The sequence below is a fragment of the Chelonoidis abingdonii genome, chromosome 4 (genome assembly GCF_003597395.2).
Source record: "Chelonoidis abingdonii isolate Lonesome George chromosome 4, CheloAbing_2.0, whole genome shotgun sequence".
Lineage (NCBI taxonomy): Eukaryota > Metazoa > Chordata > Testudines > Testudinidae > Chelonoidis > Chelonoidis abingdonii.
This window is the reverse complement of record NC_133772.1, coordinates 155,810,337-155,831,115: the sequence shown is the minus strand read 5'-3', so window position 1 is coordinate 155,831,115 and position 20,779 is coordinate 155,810,337. Positions and strand designations below refer to the sequence as shown.

The 20,779-nt window shown below is 39.6% G+C and overlaps 1 protein-coding gene across 1 annotated transcript in view; it reads right to left on the bottom strand.

Annotated features, from left to right (window-relative positions):
* The window catches only part of SAV1 (salvador family WW domain containing protein 1), a 32,836-nt gene that overhangs the window by 7,462 nt on the left and 4,595 nt on the right, over positions 1-20,779 (bottom strand). The window contains 2 exon segments of the mRNA XM_032775646.2: positions 6,311-6,454; positions 7,567-7,837. Coding sequence (XP_032631537.1) covers positions 6,311-6,454; positions 7,567-7,837 — 415 coding nt within the window.

The window sequence follows — 20,779 nt, the reverse complement described above, 5'->3', positions numbered from 1 at the left end:
CTCAGAACCGGAGTCAATTGACTTAGGATCACAGGACGTGGGCTGCGGGACTACAAATAGATGTGTGGATGCTCAGGTTTGGGCTGAGACCCAGGAAGGGTCAGAGAGCCTGAGCCCGAACATGTACACAACAGTCTGTAGCCCCGCAGCCCAAGCCCCACAAGTGCAAGTCAACTGACCCAGGCTTGGAGACTCAGCACCTTGGGCTGTTTTTTCTTTGCAGTGTGGTGGCCTGCTGCAGCCTGAAGCAGTACATGCAGGGAATCCTGCTCAGATCCTGAAGCATCCTAAGTGCAGATGGAATTCATGGAGAATTCAGCTGCCAAATTCTAGGAAGTGTCTATGGAGCATGTGCAAATTTCAGTTATTCAAAGGCTTATAACGTGGCCAGATTTAAGCATATTTTCACTGGAACAGGAAAAGGTACATCACTGACAACAAGGCCAACCACCCCCAGCAAAATTAAGTCCCTGCTCCAAAGCATGAAATTAACAGAACTCAGCGAAATGGTTGTGCGAAGAACGTGGGATTTGTATTATTTTTATGAAGATTACATGTACATCTGTTTGATTGTCATGGCATAGTCTGCCATACGGGTGACAAGGCGGTTAATTCTTGCAGGAGTTATTCGCATGACCCAACAAATGAGTACAATGGCTTCAGATAACCAGCCATCTACCAATACTTACAAGACAATGACTGGACTGGACTATTCTCTTTGATGGTCTATCTCCACTCTGAGGCTTTTAGCAACATGGCTGTGCCGCTACAGCTGTGTCACTAAAAAGCACGCAGTGCAGCTGCTGTTTGTTGGCAGGACAGAGCTCTCCCGCCAACAAAACACTTCCATCCCCCACGAGCACGATGAGAAAACCAGCTCTAGTTATTAACCACTGATCAGCGGCATTTATTTTTTGGAAAGAGTTATGGGGTCCCTGGGGTATGACAGGGCTCCTAAGCACGAAGGGAAACAAACAACAGCAAGGCAAGTTATCCACTTCCAGAGCTTTATGTGCTGATGCCAAACAAGTCGGCATTTTTATTTATTATTATTGTATTTTTTACAGGCCTGGTTACTCCCGAGTCAGTGCTAATTACAGACAAGGCAACGCTCCCCTTTTCTCTCTCTGGTGAACTGCGCGAAGGTGGAGCAGGGTCTCCAATTCATGATCCCTCCCCAGTGTTGTCACACACTCATCAATGAACAACATTTAGGATTAGCAGTAGGCAGCTAAATTTGGCTCTCAGTGGGGAACACTCCTTCCTATTTACTTGGCAAGAGTAGGGAACAAAGCTGCATGTAACACACACAGCAAAGCTGTGTCCAGAGGTGTTCTGTCACTTCACAGCTTTTATTTTATTTTTTAAAGTGGGATCGTGGGTTGCTATAATTGTGCATCTTGTGGCACCCTGCCAGAAATGAATCAGCAAGTTAGGGCTGCTCATGGTTTTTTGTTCCTGTGGTTTCAAATATCAGCTCCCAACAAAAGTGCTGGGTAGAAGATCAGGTGTCTGATTAAAGAGTCATTGAGCCACCAATAAGAATGGGAATGAGAGTTTACTTGAAGTACACCCAGTTTTCCAGATAAGTTGATTACAATGAGCATCCAAACAATGCCTTCTATTTCTGGCTTTTTAAGCAATGGGTAAGAGGCTCTTAGCGCATCTGGCAACACTTCAAACGTCTACAAAAGCAATCTGAACAACAGTAATTTAACACCATCAGCTCCACTGCAGCTAGACTGGCTGATGTAATAATGTACGTATGGAACTGTCCGAAAAAATCTAAATGGTTGGCCAGGCCAAAAGGTGACTATATGCAAAGGATATCTTGCTCTGTCCTCTTAACTTCGGCTTTTTCATTCCACATAACCACCTCCACCAGTGTGTAATTTGTTTCTCTTGCACATTTTAATAGCCTTTAATAAACTGAAGACAATCATATATCGTAAAAGATTTTTCTCTTTAGGTGAATGAAAAACGTTATTCCAATGTCATTTGGATCAGATGCTTGGAAGACACTTCCTACCCATTTAGGCTATTCTTTTTCATTTCAAGGATGATCCTTGTGAGATTCCACATGCTGAAAAAGATCCCTACCTACTACATATAGCAAATACATTGAAATATATTTCTGGCCTTTAGTATGTGGCAGGAGGAGATTCTAGTTCACAACTCTCATGCATTTAGCAAGGCAAACTTCCTGAATTTCTTGGTAATACTTAATTTTAAACAAGAGGAGCTAACTTCCTGCTCAGTGATCCCTCACCTATATTAATTTGGGCAAAATTAAAAAAAATCTGATATCTGCTTTATCAATATTTAATTTGTTACATGATATTGTCACTGGAGACAAATGATATTGTGGGTGGCATATGGAATGAAAGTTTTGACCCAAATCTCTCATTGTTATTGCATTCACACTGGATTTATCATTCCAGATGATTAAGCTACTGTTAAACTGTGAAACTGAGAAAGAGAAAGCAATTGCTCCAAGTCTCAGACGGACTGTGAATTGCAGCTGACATTAAAACTTAAGGTCCTGTTAAAGAAAACCTGTCAAGTAGTTTGCCAATTAAAATCTAGCAAATCATATTCTAGAGATTCTACATTATATTTTTAACTCTCTACCTCACTATTAAAATATACCTCTATTGGTTTAGGGCTTGACAGAACAAACATACAGCGATGTCTATACTTTCTCTCTCTCAGGGTTTGGCTACACTTGCAGCTGTACAACGCTGGGAGTTAAAGTTGTCTTCGTACAACCGTGTAGGGAAAGCGCTGCAGCGTGGCCACATTTGCAGCATCTGCAGCGTGGCCACATTTGCAGCATCTGCAGCAGTGTTGGGAGTGGTGCATTATGGTCAGCTATTCCAGTGTTCAAGTGGCTGCAACGTGCTTTTCAAAAGACGGGGTGGCGTGGAGCGTGGGGGGGAGAGAGTGGATTTTTGGAGCTGACACTGTGCCAGCTCCCTGCCTTGAAAGTTTTGACCTCTTCCCCCACCCCTCCCTCATTCACTGAAAGCAAATAGCCCTCTTTGTTTTTTTCCTCACAGACCAGATAAGCAGCTTCTCCGAAAGGGATCTCCCGCCCCCTCCTCAAGCAAACACTAGCTGTGGACATTCCAAAGGGATCCCCCTGCCTGTCTCTGCTTGAGCAAACAGTAGCTGTGTTTGTTTTTTAGATAAGCAGCTCCGGGAGTCCCGAGTTCACAACAAAACAAAGAGAGGCATCACAATAAAACAAAGAGTGTTATCTTTATGTAAAAGCATTATGGGAAGGTTCTGGAGGTCAGTTACAGTGTAGTATGATTAATCACTGTTTACACTGGCATCCCAGCACTGCAACAGCAGCGCTGTTCTCTTTATTCCTCTCGTCAAGGTGGAGTACCTGTAGCGCTGTATCCAGGGAGAGACAGCGCTGTATGTGCCTTGCCAGTGTGGATGGAGAGTAAGTTACAGCGCTGTAAAGCCATCACCAGCACTGTAACTCTCAAGTGTAGCCAAGCCCTCAGTTTCTCTATCCGTAGCCTGGGGGATAATACACAATTATAAATACCTCTCTGAGGAAGACAAGGATTCAATGATTGTGAAATACTCTGAACGTATAAAGTGCTTATTAATATTGCTACCAGATCTACTCTAAGATAGAAAAATGAAAAATTGACAGGTATTCTGTTTATATAGAAATTCATTATTTCTTTTCAACTCTGTGAATCACATTTTAATTCTTTGGACTAATTTAACTTGGTCTAAATTTGTCTCATCACACAGGATTTACAGACATTCCCATGAATCTGAGATTGTCTATTCCCAGTTTTCCACGAGTGCACTGACAAGAACCCACCTAACACTGAAATAGTTTGAAAGTAGACATTGACTAGATACTCCAAACATCTAATTAACAGAACATAGTTAATGACAGCAACTAAGAGTGCTTATAGGAAACAATCCTTTCCAACAGGTTACTGGAACTGGACACACCCTTGGTGCATAAAAATATCATTGGAATGTATGCCAATTTAAATCTTTACAGGCTCCTGGAATGCCCAGTAACCACATGTAGCTATAAAACTCATTAAATTATATTACCAGAAGCTTCTTTAAAAAGAATCTGCATATGGAAGCTGCCGAAGATCATCCAAAAATCTCTGAATCTGCAACTGCAGTCATTGCTATAATTCTATTAATTTATCAAAAAAATTGATTTCATATTGCAAAATATTAAAGCCACAATCCCTAGGTTCTCAGTTGCTTTTCCTGTTGGTGGTACTATTGCTCCCCGATGAGTCGGGTCTCTACATTTCATTTGTTTCTCTGAATTGAGTCAAAAATGTATTCTTATGGGACAGACTCTTAGCTCCTAAAATAGCATAACTTCTTCTAAAAACATAGTTATACATTTTTTCAATTTTATTTAGTTATGAAGATTTTTGAGCAGGGATGTAGTTGTCAACAGTCTAAACGCAAAATTCTTACTTTTGTTGTGAAATTTGTGTAGGTTCGTTTCCAGCACAAAGTTTACTTTAAGAAATTAAAAAGTAGTTAATAGGCTAGAAAAGACTGAATGTGATTCTATTTCCCAAAGCCAGCATAAGGAACTGCAGTGTTCTTGGAATCAAACACATTAAGACTAAGTCACACACTCTCGGCTCTCTAGCGTATTATTCGACATGTTGATGTGAACACTAAGGAGCACTTTGCAACATTTCTCTCCAGGGATGGACCGTCCTTTAAAAATTGTGAAACTCATCAGCCCCGTGTTCTTATATGACCTTTCACATACCTGTGTGATTAAACAACTACAGGACTATTGCTTCCTTGCCCTCTGGAGACCATGGAAACCCAGGAGGCAACAGTCATACTCCCATGGAGTGAGTTGCACATGTTGGTTATGAACAAGCCTTTGGGAATGTCTACACTACAATTAATCACTCATGGCTGGCTCACACTTGCAAGGCTTGAGCTGCGGGGCTGTTTAATTGCAGTGGACTTGCGGGCATGGGCTGGAGCCTTAGCTCTAAGACCCTCCCGCCTCACAGGATCCTAGAGTCCATGCTGCAGCCCAAGCCCAGAAGTCTACACTGCAGTTGAACAGCCCTGCAACCTGAGCCCTGTGAACCTGAGTCAGCCAGCACAGGCCAGCCATAGGTGTCTCGACCAACCCTTAGTATTTAGTTTCAGGGGTTTAATTCCATCTGACAGCTCCTTATAGTGGAAAGGGAAAAACAAACAGACTTTTCCTAGAGAAAAACTGTATAGGAAATTCCTGCTTATTTACAGATAAATAAAAATTAAAAACCCAAACTCAGAACAGAGAAAATGGTTCTATTTGGTGGGGAAAGGAATGAACTGGATACTTCAAGCTGCAACTGACCCTCTCCCAAAAGATATGCTCAATATTTTTTGAATTCCCCATCTTGCTTTGCTGGTAGAAAGTCATATTATTACGGGTCCAGACTGACCTAATGGATAAATTTGGTCTGTCAGAGGGTGGAGGAAAGAGAATCGTCCCCTCAGCTCCTGAGGATCAGCAATCGGAGATTTCTGAGGTTCACAAGAGCTGCATAAACTATACACACTCAGCACAAGGTAGAGGAGCAGCCATTAACAGTGTGGAATGCATCAGACCTGCAATGTTACTTCAGCGCTGTATGTTTGTATTTAAAATATACTATTCTGCAAGACTAAATTGGGCTTGTTGCGTGGGTACATAATTTAATCCACAACCTCACCTCCTTCCTATGCTATTACTGGCACAGCACTTATCCTCTACCTAAGGCAAAACAAACCTCCCAAGACTAGATTTAATACCACTAGTGACACCCAAAGATCAGTAACTGCTTACTGTGAAATAAGTCTCTCTACATCTGACCAAATATGTTATCTTGACACCACTTCTGATTTTGCTGCAGAAAGCCTGATGTTAAACCTCTATCAGACACTGGGTGGGGGGGGGTTGGGAGAAGAATGAAGGGGACATCCTCTAACCCCATCTTCTTTAATATACTGTTGATGTCCCAATGATACAGTTACAGGTCTCAAGCATCCTTGTACCTGGTCCCCACAACTTTTGCAGATGGCTGCACTTGTGTTCTGAATAACTGAAAATATCTGCTATAACCTTCTACATTTAATTCTACTGCAAATAATAGTGCCTATGCAATTAAACAAATTAATTTACATAATGCAAAAAAGTATTTTTCTTTTCTAGTTGTTGAAATACAGCTATAAAGAAAAATAATTTTTTTTTTTTTTTTTTAAGACAGAAGTAAGTCATTTTGAGAGGAATGAAAAAGATACTCACTTTACAGGAGCCCTGGCATAGACCTGTAGCCAATCAGGAATCTCTGCAGTGTGATATGGATTTGCAGGCACTAGAAGGGGCTGGCTTCTCTCAGCTTGCTGTGGCTGATAAGTCACTGGTGGAGGTTGATCATAACGAGGAACGCTGTATAAAGAATAGAGATAGAAATGTAAAATGTATCAATTCAATAATCTCCAAAAGCAGCAAATTAAATATACTAGTATAATTAACATGTTAATTTTGACCAAAATGTTAAAATCTTAATAAAAACTACTGATCAATCCAGCCACTTACAACAGGAATCATGTATGCAGACTGATGACATTACAGCATAGAGGTAGGTTGCATTTAATTTTAAATGCTCCAGTATTTAATTTTAAATATTCTTTAGTGGGAATAAGGAGACTTTCTGCAGTCATTTTGCATAATAATTGTGCCGTGAGCTTTATTTTATTCTAAACACAAATGTAAACACTGCTGCATTTATCACATTGTACAAACTTGTATCGGACCATTTCACCTGTTACCCCATGGCATTTTTACTAACATGGTCTGACCAAAAATTAAAAACCAATTTTAACAGATAAAATAAGCAAGTGATCAACCCAAAATTCACTGGATTTAGAACAAATGTGTTCTAGTTACATTTGGTACAAGCTATTCCACAATGTTATCTATTGTTCCATATCGAGATTTTTCCTTCTCACATGAAGAAACAATAAGAAAAATAGTACAGCAGAGACAAGTGTGTTGGAGTATACTAACAAAAAGTTATCAACATTTATATTGTGTGTAGATGAAACAGGGACTTTTATTTTAGAGCAGAACTAGCCCATGATTAAAATGGCAAAGTGCCTCTTCATCAGGATTATTATTACAGGTTATTTGTGAGGACAGCCTGCTGGAAGGTAAGATTTAACAGCTTCCTTTTGACCTGTAACATTTTTCTCCTCCTGAAGTATTCTGTCAATCTTAATGAGCATTAATAGTAAAGTACAATGATGCATTGTTCTTGATTAGTTGGTAGCAATATTCTGTGCTTTGAACTTACATTAAAATTAACACAGCTCCGGAAACAGAAGCCCTAAGTTTGCCTCCCTTTACAATTAAAGCAACTTGGACAGAAACCAGTAAAGTCCCATGTATAAAAATAACATATAATGGGTCAGTGATGTGCTAAAACAGAAAAGCTCGATTTTCCTATCCTAAATTCGATCAGAATAAAGTCTGCAACAAAATTAACATTGATACCCTACCTGGGAGCACAGGGATGTTTGTACTGAGCTCTTTTATTGATGTGATCTACATAATAGACTCCAAATTCTGCTGACTCAACTCGTTCCCATCCAGGAGGCAGCCCCTCACGCTCAAGTGGATGGCTCCAATGAGTTGTATTAGTGTTATGATCAATGTAGTATTTCCTTCCTCTAATAGTCCAGTCCACTGACCAGCCAGGAAGAAGAGGTAAATCTTCAGAACTGTGATTTGTTAAATTTCCTAGTGATGTAGCAGGAACCCTGCCAATGCCTGAAAAAAACATAAGAGAATTCATCCAAGCTGACAACAATGCTTGAAACTGGTTGACTGACTTAAAAAAAAAGTTGTAATTACTTTCCTCAGGAAAGCAGTAAAAGATGGTCATGTTCTGAATGAATTATAACTCAAGAACACGGCTGCAGCAGATTTACACAGTCTGTATTCACACATTGTTTTTCTCTACATATTTCAAATCAGAACTTGTCAAATGAATCACCAATTATTGGGTAATTAGAACATTATATGTATGGATTGACCAACAACAACAATCCTTTTGTAAGTCAGGTCTCACTTCCTGAAAAAAGAAAAAGTGAAGTAGTGTTTTGTTTCCATAACATAACCTGAACTTTTGCCACCAGGTACTCTTGATTTTACTCACAATGCACTGGACGAATGTCACCGCAGTTTTATCTACATTTACTAAAAGTATGTTTGAAGCTCAACATCCAGCTGACGTGCCTCCACGAAACTCAGTTAAGACTTATTGGCTCTGTTTACCTTAGAAAAGTAGGTAATGTATTTAATAGGGATGACGCTGCAATCGTATTACTAACGTGTTGAATTCCTGGGCAGGGCTGGCAGACATAGGATTTTAAAATGCCTGAGCATATTTAAACTACAATTTATGTTAGTAATACATTACAGTTACATCCACCCTACATACCTACTAAACACAGCTACAGTATTTTTCTAGCGTAAAGGGGACCTTCAAAACCCATTCAGCAGTAGACGAGCCTTCCTAATTTACCTACACAGGCAGTCACAGAAACAGAAGAGAGGGAAGAGATGTAGAAGTTAAAATAAGACAATGGAACAATGATCATTATACCATAAGCTTACATAACCACAAAAGAGAATTCAATACAATTTAAAAATCATAACTTTTAAAAATACAAATATTACACTTACATGCACTACAGACATTAGTGCACCAAGTACTAAACACACAATAAAAATGTCATTTCAATGTTTTTATCTTTTCCTTCTCATTATGTATTGTGGGACTTTAGGGAGGACTCCATGTCAGTCAAAGTACAGTTGAAATGAGAAAACCTCCAGCAGAGACAAAAACATGGCTGAAAATGTAAAACACATGGTGACCTAACCAAAATGCTCACATATCACTAGGTTTCATTCCTTAGACGCTTGATACCCAGTATAATGTTGGCACAATTTAAACTCTTCTTCATATATCCTTGAAATATAAATTTATTTTCCTGAACTGCAGTTACATTTACATTCCCAGTTAGATACTCCTCTAGCTGCAGAGAAATCCCTAATTTGACACAGTAAAAGCTTGGAAAGCTCTATAAAGTGGCATTTCTGATCTTCATTGAAATGCTGGTTTATAGTCAGGTTGGTGGGGAGACAGCAGGGGGTTGGGGCGCGGGCTCTGAGTGGGCATTTAGGTGCAGGAGGGGGTGAGGAGTGCTGGATCTGGAGGCCACTCACCTCGGCCGGCTCCCCGCAAGCGGCAACCTGTCCCCGGCTCTTACTGTTCCTTGGTGGAGGCATGGCAGACAGCTCTGCGTGATGCTCCCTCACCTCCGCCCCAGCCTGGGAACTGTGGCCAATGGGAGCTGCGGGGGTGGCACCTATGGGCACAGGCAGCATGCAGAGCCACCTGCTGTACCTCCACCTAGGAGCAGCTGGAGCCCGGGACATGTCGCCACTTGCGGGGAGCTGCCAGAGGTGAGTGCCTGCCTGGGTCCAGCATGCCGTACCCACTTCTGGGCATCCTAGCCTGCTGCCCTGAGCCCCCTCCCACACACAAACTCCCTCCCAGAGCTCACGCTCCACACCCTCTCCTGCACCCTAGCCCCCAGCCCCACACCCACTCTCTCTTACTTAACCAGCATTTTTTTTGTTTTTAAACTTACTGGCACCTCTCCTTCCTCCAACATGCCTGTTAAAACAACTTTTACTGTACTGTCAAATGCCATAATAAAATACATTTTACTTGATTCCAGCATTCCCAACTAGTTGATAAATGTCCTATTAATGCTATATTTTCCCACTGAACCATATAGAGGAGTTTAGATTTTTTCCTCTCTCAGCAGTTAAACAACTGATTCTACCACAGTACTAATGTCTCCACAGATGTTGGAATAAATACTTTCTCAGCTTTGGCTCTTCAGATATAAAAACGTGTGCGAGTGTATGAGAGAGAGAGAGAGAGAGAGAGAGAGAGATGGAACTACTGGTATCACCCAAAGACTATCATGAAAAGAAGACGATCTATGCTAGCTCATCCAAAAAGCAGCACTGAAGCCAGATGAAACTTCACCATTATTCATTCCTTCTCTGCCTAACCATCTGTTATAAACAGATATCACACATGCAGCTTCTCCTTTGTACTCATCCTTCCACTTCTGCTATCAGGGGAAATTATGAACATGCTTTCCTTCTGACTGTTCACCCACAGATCAACACTGGCTCATAAAGGACATTCTTTTGGATCTTTTGCTTACCAGTTCGGATCTAGTACAGCACAAATACTGGAGTAACACCTCGCCTCCACTTTCAGTCTGTGATATTAGCCATCAACAATAAGGTAACTGGAAATTATTCCAAGTGAAGAAACACAGGAAACGAGGGACTGAAGTTCTCTCTTCCCTGTCAGCGCCAGTGAGCACTGGTCCTGAAAACATTTCTACTTGTCAACAAAAATATTTCTAACCCTGGCAGGTTATGAAATATTTGACCTTGGAGTACCTCCCTATATTAAAATATTTTGCTATTTCCATAAGTTAGCCTGTGTACCAATGCTGTGGTTCCCTCTCGTAGGTCCTGATCCCAAGAAGGAATCTGCAACCTGGACCTTATTTCCCTGTGGAGTCTCATTGAAAGCAGGGAAGAGAAAGGTATTCCAGTTTCTATTTCTAAGAGGAAATACAATTTTCCAATTAAGCTACTTGAAAAGATACTCGACTTTTCAGATAAACAAGTCCAATATTTTCTCCAATTAACTGGACTGTGATGATTATGACTCTTCTTGGATGTGTAAACAAAAACTACTTATGGTGTTAGCACTAGCATGGGATTCAAATACTCTCAGACGTCACTAGAAGAGAGAACCTCAACATAGGTATAAACGTTAACTTTCCTTTCAGTTTACATTTAAAACTAGCACATGCTCAAGTGTTTTGTTGTGTTTTTTACTCCCACTTCAATTACAGCATAATTTAGCAGCCAATATACACTCCTGTGGACAGAGGTTAATGTTTAATAAAGTTTTAAAGCTGGAGTTACAAGGTTTCAGATAGTATATAGAATGGGTTTTAGCTCTAACAGTTAGGACTTGTTCATGTGAGAAATTATTTAAACCACGATATTCATCCCAGTATAACAGCCTACCTGAACACGCAAAGGTCTAGTCTTTACTTAAAAATTAGATCGACCAAGCTATGTTGCTAGGGAAAAGCGTTGTGCCCTGTGCACCATAATTAGGCTGACTTAACCCCTGCAGTGTAGATGCCACCTCTTGAGAGAAGAATTAACCCCTTTAGCTGATGTAGGAAGGGTCTACATTGCGGTGCTACAGCGCTGCAGCAGCTGAAATATTGACAAGGCCTTATTTAAGTACATTTCTTGCCACAAAAAAACAGACAAGAGGTAAGAGGAGAAAGGGAAAATTGTAATCAGAATGTTACCTTGTGAATCACCAAGACGAGAAAGTAATTGCTACACTTCATTGGAAAGGCAAGACTTAACGCTATAGAAACTAGGAAAACGAGAAGTTATAGCCACAGACCTTAAAACAATCACGACTGCCTCAGATAACACAATCTTATTTTGGCACTGTTTCTGGATTTAACATAGCAAGTACCAAACCAGTGTAATTTTTTGATCTCTGGATAAACTTTTTTTTAATATATATATTTTAGACTTGATTTCCAGGTAACAAAGGGGCTAGATGTACACAGAAAGCTGTAAAAGGTTACACAGTTTCATGTATACTTTTTCCTTAAGTCATAAAAACACCATCAGTATTTTCTTGAGGTTGTTGAAAGTTATAAGAATTCAGATGCTATTTGTGAAGTACAGATTCTCGTGCCCTTTGAATCGCTGTAGCATTCAGCTATAATTAGCTTAATTTAGACATTTGTTTGTATAATTGGAGTTATTGACTACCAGAATAAACCATACTCACTGCTTTTGCTTATAACATTCTACGAAGGAAGTACTCAGCAGATGCTTCCTTGAAATGAGAACATACAACAGGAATATTTCCTACTGTAGCTTAGAAAAACAACAGGAGAGGAAAAAACTACTTTGTTTTTTTAGACTCCTGTAAGTATCAATAATAAGAGTGGGCACCACTTCAAAAGCTAGATTACCATTTAATCTTTTTCACAATTGCTGGTCAAAGAAGGGAGGGGCATTAAAAGTATTGACAAGGAAAATACTGTGTTATAAACAGGATATTTTACTAGATTGCAAGACAACCTGAAACACGGTAAGCAGAAAGTTACACCTGACAAAAATATGCCTGGTACATTACAGTCATGTAAGGTTACAAGAACCCTGCCTTGAGGAGCTTTGTAAGAATACTTATTAATTCTACTTCTACTTCTACAACACCCGAGGGCCCGAAATATGTATTAGTGCCCATTTTAAGGCACTATACAAACACACCACAAAGGCTATGACTCAGAGCATTCAGAAAATATAAAGTATGTATTCTGACAATGACTGGTTGAGGAACAAGTCTGAGAGTTCCTTCAGTAGAAGTGTGGGAACAGATATTTAAAACATGATGGAACTTTGGCGTGCCTATTAGTGGGTGGCATGGTCCCAGTCTAACTCCTCCACTGCAACTTTTCTTTTAAAACCTGTTCTCTACTATCCTGGCTAAAATGTCTCTTTTCTTCTGGTACTTTCTTGGGTTAGATCTCTGCCACTGTATTAGTTGCTAGACAGGTTTTGCGTTTCCTGCTCAGAGACGGAACAGCTTTCTGAAAAATGGTTTCTGTTAGCATTGTCTCAGTCCTTTCCAACTCTTTTACTCTCTGCTTAAAGGTGGGTTCTCTCATATGAAAGTGGCTTTCTTAATGAGAGTTACCAAATCTCAGGAGTGGTCACAACTGTATTCTCATTTACTGGACTGCAATCCCTGCCTGGACTGTATCACTTAAACCCTGTAGTCTGGAACCTGTCTTTTCTCATTTGCCATTTCTGTTTCTCTCAGACTCCGATGTTTTCTTTTTGCTTTAACTACTGGTCTTAAGGAATCTCAATGCTGCCTTGTTACTTTTGGCTTGGCTTTTCCTCTGTGCCGTAACATGCTGCCTTCAGTTCAATCCTCTGAACTAACTGGCAACTAATTTCTGAGTTTTTACATAGTGTTCCAAAGCAGAGGAATCCTGTCAAATCTAGTCTGCTCTCCTTAGGGATGCAACTGTGCATTATTTCACTAGTCTGCTAAAAGAAAATGTAAATGGATATAGACCATTTTTATTATCCATATTTTACAAGACTTCATGTATTTCCAGGTTTTAAGCTAGGCTCTACATTAAGTCTCTTTTTGAAAACCTTCAGCAGCACAATCCTTCAACACTAGGATCCAAGCATCAGTTTTTAGCATTGAGTTTTATCATATATCATGGAATCCAGAGACAATGCAAAGGAGCTCCTTTGGATCACAAAATCAATTCTTATAGAAATGGACCTGCAATGCAATGGTCCCTTTCAACTCAAAATCAAGCCTTTGTTTGTGCATACACCACAGAGAGAACAAAACAGATGTATTGCACAAATGATTTTGTAGTCCAATCAAAGGCATCTTTCTGTGGAAATACCCTTCTTGGAAAAAACGGGTCACTGGAATCTATTCTGAGTGGAGGTCTCAGTTCTGCCATAGATCATCACTTTGGCCAATCAATTGGCCTGACAGAATTGTGTTGGAAGAGAGCAGAAGATCTCAGAGTGACTAGAAAGGAGGAGGGTGTGTGTGTGTGAGGAAGGGACTGAGCAGGAAACCTCAGCATGCTACCATTCATCTGATGCAGAGCCGGAAAGGTGGAGCAGTTTTAGATCCCACTGTCTTTGACCAACATGAAAACGGCTGAAAGACAAATACAACCTATTGAATAAGACCCTCAGACTTGCTTGTGTTTCATTCTAATGTCTTGAGTACCCACATCCCAAAGCTGGTCTAGAAACCTGATGTGAGGTAATCTCCCCCATCCTAGATTTTTTTTGGGGGGTGGTCAGGACAGGGAGACACAAGAACTGTTTAGTTTTGGGGCGGAGGCAGTAGGTTTTTCCAACTACCAAACCAACTATCACCATTAACTAGATTTGCAGCCCTTAGATACTCATATACCATCCTTTTCCCACCCATCCCACAGTTGCTGACTTTACTCCCACCATGTACTTTGCATAAGAGCACAGGTGGAACATTCCCCACAACAACCAGACAAAAAAGGAATGTAAAGTCTGGAAAAAGATCAACAAGAACAAGCTGTGAAAACTGTGTTGCTATAAAATTATTGTAGAATCAGCGCAGTAGTTTAAAATGATAAGAATAACGTAGAAGTCAAACATTTTCTCAATTTCTCTCTCTCCAAACACCACCAGGCTTGTTAAAACAGCTTTCTGTCATTGGTTCCCAAACAAACCTTCCAATTGATCATTAACCTCATTGCTTGTTTCTTTTCCTTTTTCCCACGTTATATGAACCATGACTCCTTGTTTACAATTATGAAGAGTCATGATTTGACATGAGCAGCATCTTTTGCTTTCATCATCATTCAGTGTGTAATGTTAATCATTTTCATCTTCTGACATACCTGAATGGCTGAAAATACACCTCTGAAACCATCACATACAAGTGACGTCAAAGTTCACTGATTCTCATGTATATGTCAGTCAGTTTTATGGCTTATCTACAATTACAAATGACTCAAGAGATATGGTTATAACCCAGCCTGAATCTGAAGCACAGAGAGAGCTTTAACCATGGACCAATCAAAGGCTTTAACGCAGGAATGGAGAAGAGGAGGAAAGATAACCTCTCAGCTGTACCTATGTTTCAGATATCAGAGAGGCAGCTAAAGATAAAAAAATTAGGAGAGGGAAGGGTCTGAGGCAGAGAGGTAGATTTTGGGAAACACCACCATTAAGGTGTCAATCAAAAACAAAGTTACTGAGAGCAAGAAAAGGCAGGGACTGAGAAGAGAACCTGAACATCAGATAGGAGGGAAACAAGGAACTCTGGGGGAATGAAACGTTAAGGTAAAAAGCACCATTAAAGAAGATACCAACCCCAGCTATTTAGCTTAAAAACAACAAATTTGATTTTTAGAGGTTTTTTTTTTTTTTTTTTTTTTTTTAAACAGGAATTGTGGAATTCTCTGTATTTGCCATGTGGTTTGAACCTTTAGGGTTCACTTGAGTCATGTTTTCAAGCCTCTCTCTGGAATCATGAGGGTTAGAATCTTCAGGTAATCACTTAACTCTAGGAGCTGAAGCTTTAAGAAAAACACCAACACTGTGAGATCACCAAAAAGAAACACATGAGAATTGGCAACACTAAGATTCTGAAGGAGTGGCAGGAGAATCAGGAAAGCAGAATCATGGAAGCCAAAAGAAGCGAGGAAATGAATTAAGAGCAGAGACTAACCCTTACTGAAGACCTAAAACACCTCATGAAGGAAAAAGAACAAAAGAACGCACTTGTAAATTGAGCTAGAAAGTAGTCATTTCAATAGGGCTTGAAAAAAATCCATTTGCCCAGTGCAAATAGGAGTTATTCCTAGGCTAGTGCCATCAACTTCTGCAGAACCTAACCATTCATTTTAAAAACTGCCTGTTTTGAACCCTAAATTACTATCGAAAAGATAGACTTCCAAACACGAATGGTGCATAAACTGATGCACCAGTGTCTTCCTGAGTCGGCCAAGACAGACCAGTGCTGACAGTCCTGTTTGGGTGAGAGAAGGGGAGCCTGGTGGGACGAGATGGTTCTAGATGAGGAGTAGCCCAACACTGATTGACTGACCTGGTGTGTGTTGTGTGTGGGGGCAACATTAACTGGAGAAGCAAAGTTCAGCCAGCAAGAGACTGGGTCTTCAGGCATAAGCAGATGGAGATAACCGAAGTACAACAGCAGCAGAGAGGAGCTCTGCTTGAGGCACATGCATGTTTCCATAGGAGGATGAGTAGGTTTAATCCTTCAACTAGTAAGCATTAAGTAGTTTTTTTCAAGCCCTGGTCATTTTGACTTTGATTAAGACAGTTTTGATTAAGTAGAGAGGTTGGAAGCTAGATTGGAGGGGGATAAAGAAAGAGACTGAGGTGAGCACATGAAGTCAGCAAGTAAAAAGCATGCTCCAAAATTCTGGAGACAAAGGAAAGACAAGAGATAGGACAGCAGACCATACTGGATAAAGAAAAACTTTTTTTAAACATGAGGGAGCGAACCAGAGGGAAGGAGGCAGTTAAAGAAAGGGGAGGGGGGGAATCCGAGGGAGCCAAGGATGATAAAGGAAGGGTCAAGGGAATATGTTAAAGGATTAAAGACAGTAGATGATAACTCAGTCAAATAAACATGAAGGAAGGTAGAACTGGGCTGAATTGAGGTGGAAGACAGATGAGGAAGTTTCAGTAAAAAAATCTTGTCAAATATTTTGTTTTTTAAAAGATAACTACAAGGCTGTCAAGAGATTAAAAAAATTAATCACGATTAATTGCATGATTAAAAATTTATTTAAATAGTTCTGGATATTTTCTACATTTTCAAATACACCGATTTCAATTATAACACAGCATACAAAGTGTACAGTGCTCACTTTATATTTATTTTTTATTATAAGCACTGTAAAAAACAAAAAAAACAGTATTTTTCAATTCACCTAAGTATTGTAGTGCAATCTCTATCATGAAAGTTAAACTTACAAATGTAGAATTATGTACAAAAAACTCCATTCAAAAATAAAAACGTAAAATTTTAGTGTCTGCAAGTCCACTCAGTCCTACTGCCTGTTCGGCCAATCGCTCAGACAAATTTGTTTACTTTTGCAGGAGATAATGTTGCCCACTTCTTGTTCTCACTTTCAGGTGACATTATAAACAGGTGTTCGCATGGCACGGTTGTAGCTGGCATCACAAGATATTTACGTGCCAGATGCGCTAAAGATTTATATGTCCCTTCAGGCTTCAACCACCATTCCAGGGGACATATGTCCATGCTCCCTAATAATCCAAAGCCATGGAGACTGATACATGTTTATTTTCATCATCTAAGCCAGATGCCACAAGCAAAAGGTTGATTTTCTTTTTTGGTGGTTCGAGTTCTGTCGTTTCCACATCAGAGTGTTGCTCTTTTAAGACTTCTGAAAACATGCTGCACACCTCGTCCCTCTCAGATTTTGGAAGGCACTTCAGATTCTTAAACCTTGGGTAGAGTGCTGTAGCTATCAACAGAAATCTCAACATTGGTATCTTCTTTGCGTTTTGTCAGATCTGCAGTGAAAGTATTCTTAAAATGAAGAACATGTACTGGGTCATCATCCAAGACTGCTATAACATGAAATATATAGTGGAAGGGGGGTAAAACAGAGCAGGACACATACAATTCTCCCCCAAGGAGTTCAGTCACACATTTAAGTAACTCAGTTTTTAACAAGCATCAGCAGCATGGAAACACGTCCTCTGGAATGGTGGCCGAAGCGTGAAGGGGCATACAAATATTTAGCATATCTGGGACATAAATAACGTGCAATGCCGGCTACAAAAGTGCCATGCAAATGCCGGTTCTCGCTGTCAGGTGACACTGTAAATAAGAAGAGTGCAGCATTATCTCCTGTAAATGTAAACAAACTTGATTGGCTCAACAAAAAGTAGTACTGAGTGGACTTGTAGGCTCTGAAGATTTACATTGTTTTGTTTTTGAGTGCAGTTATATAACAAAAAATCTACATTTGCAAATTTCACTTTCACAATAAAGAGATTGCACTACAGTACTTATATGAGGTGAATTGAATAATACTATTTCTTCGGTTTATCATTTTTACAGTGCAAATATCTATAAACAAAAATAATATACGCTTTGATTTCAATTACAACACAGTATACAATATATATGTAAATGTAGAAAACATCCAAAATATTTAATAAATTTCAATTGGTATTCTATTGTTCAACAGTGCAATTAAAACATCGAGTAATCACGATTAATTTTTTGAGTTAATCAGGTGAGTTAACTGCGATTATTCAACAGCACTAACAACTACAATCTAGGCTGAGAAAAACACAAAAGGAAGAGGAGGCTGGGAGGGAATTGAAGAAAAAAATTAGGTTCACATTCTCACTGGCAATGAAACATATCAAATAGTTTAAAATTGCATGCTGGGGGTGGGGTGGGGAGAGACAGTGCTTTTGTGCAAAGGAACAGAATGTCCTTTTTTTGCCTCTCCCCTCACACTAAGCAGCAGCAGATTTAATCCCTGATTCTACTACTGCCACGGGAGACCTGTAGAATTGACAAGGCACTTTTATTAATGCTCAGTCAAGCTAGGAGCAATAAAGATATGGGAATGACTGACAGTAGAGAACCAAATTTAGAAGCTTCCCTCTGTTTTCCAGCAACCAGAGAGGTGAAACGATCAGAGAGAAAAAAGTCCTCTGTCAGCAGTTGTTTGGGTAGGTCTCAAACAGCTACAGGGAAGAGAACATTTAAACAAACAGAAAAATGTGACTGTAAAAATCACAAGAAGTTGGCAGGGTGACCCAGAGACAGAACCAACAACTACTTTTAACTTGGTTTGGAAATTAACTAGATTTCAACCGACAGTGTCCCTTTTAATCACATGAAAAGAAACCCAGATTTCCATTTCCAGTGTATCAAAGACTTTTGCTCTTCCACCAAGCATCAATAATGTTTTCCAAAACTGTTCAGACCAACTTATATTAGCACTTAAATCATTTTCAATATTGCTTTGGGGAAACGGTTTCAGCCATGGTTCGCTGTTTCCTACAATAGGGTTTTTAAAAACTGATAGTTGTAATTTAATAGGAATATATGACTTATATGGATGACACTTGTTCAAACATATCAGATGTATTATTTAGCATCTAGTAAATAAAACCAAAATGAAACGGCATAAAAGTCCTCACAGCAAAGCTTTATTATTTACTGATTTTAATCAGTATTACCATTACTCCTCTCTGGAACTCAGTTTTCCCCCTAACTATTCACTGAATAAGAAGTTTTCTGTAACAAAAACATTTCTCTGTCAAGCTAAAAATTCCATACATGAGGTCAGTAACCTTAAAGTCTTGACATTCTTGATAACAGTTGTTTTCTTAGAGACAGTAGATTTACTATTTTGCTTATAGTGTACATGTAAAGACGAACTGAAGGTATTTCACAGTGAAAACACTTAAGTTCATGTTTAAAAAGTTTAAAATAGTTTCTTTAAAATATTCTTTGCATAAGATGTTTTATATTTATCAAATGTTAGAACATAAGTTCACAAGTTCTCTCTTTTAAGGTCACTTTTCTATGACCAATAGAGTGGTCCCACAGATGCTGTACAAGTTTCACAGATTCTCAGTAGCTTTCCATTGTAAGGAGAAGATTCATAACAAAACACCACACAAAAAATATTCAGGAATGCCATAGCACCCAGAGCAGAGCAATCTAGAAATACTGTGCTGGAATGCCATCAAGGTTTTGATTAGGCAAAGCACTCTATCCTCTTTATTGTGGTATCTGACTTCAGATTGTTTATAAACAGAACTACAACCCACAATTTCTGGCCATCCGTTATTCTATACATACTTAACTCATGCAGCAAAAGTCTATTGCAAGTTGACAAAAGCAAGCCAACTAATGGCTACAATGTTACCACAGGGCTGTATTTTAAGAGTGCAGATATGATTCATGTCAATTCTCATAGCATTTTAACAGAGGGGATTAAATGTGCAAGTGAGCCAAAATTAATTATGTGACAGTTTTACCTCATCAGTATTTTGAGCAAGTTGAGGTGGTCATAATTTAAGGGGAAAGAGTACTTCATAATCCATGCTTAGAATACCACTCACTTGGCTTCCATTTTGCACTCAATTAAAATACAGTATTCATTTTAACTCTTGAAATGTGTAAGGAAAAATAGGTCACTTATAGGCAGATAGTACACATTATACACACCTCTACCCCAATATAACGCAATCTGATCTAACACAAATTCGGATATAACATGGTAATGCAACAGGGAGCCCCAGGTCCTTTAAAGTGCCGCCTGAGCCCCACTGCTTTACCACATTATATCTGAATTTGTGTGGAGCCCGGGGGCCCTTAAATCGCTGCCTGAGCCCGGCCTCCGGCAGCTGGGCTTGGGCAGTAATTTAAAGGGACAGAGGCTCCACCTGCTGTGGGGAGCCCCAGACCCTTCAAATCCCCGCCCGAGCCCCGGCAGTGGTTTAAAGGGCCTGGGGTTCCCCACAGTGGCTGGAGCACCGGGACCTTTAAATCACCGCCAGGGAAGCCGGTCCAGTCTGGCATGGCGTACCAGCCGTAACACGGTCTCACCTATAAGGTGGTGACATTTTTGGGCTCTCGAGGACTGTATTGTGTCAGGATAGAGGTGTACTTAAAATTATTTTAAAAATTCAGAAGTCTTTCACTTTATTTAAAGAAATAAAGGTTATGTGGCTTCTGGAGAATGGTATAGTCTGTTTAATAGATCTATTTGTTAAAAAAATACAATATTAAGCTTAAGCCTGGTGAATATAAGATATCTCCAATTCTGTCAGGAGTTAAATAAGTTTAATATTAAAAAGTCATCCTACAAAGTACCTTTAAAAAAATAGTCTTTTTTTAAAAAAACATGCACATTTCCTTTCCTTCTCCACAGAATATATGCAACCCTATTTTCCTGGTTGCCATAAATTTAAACAAGCAAACTTTGTATCAGAAAAGTAATT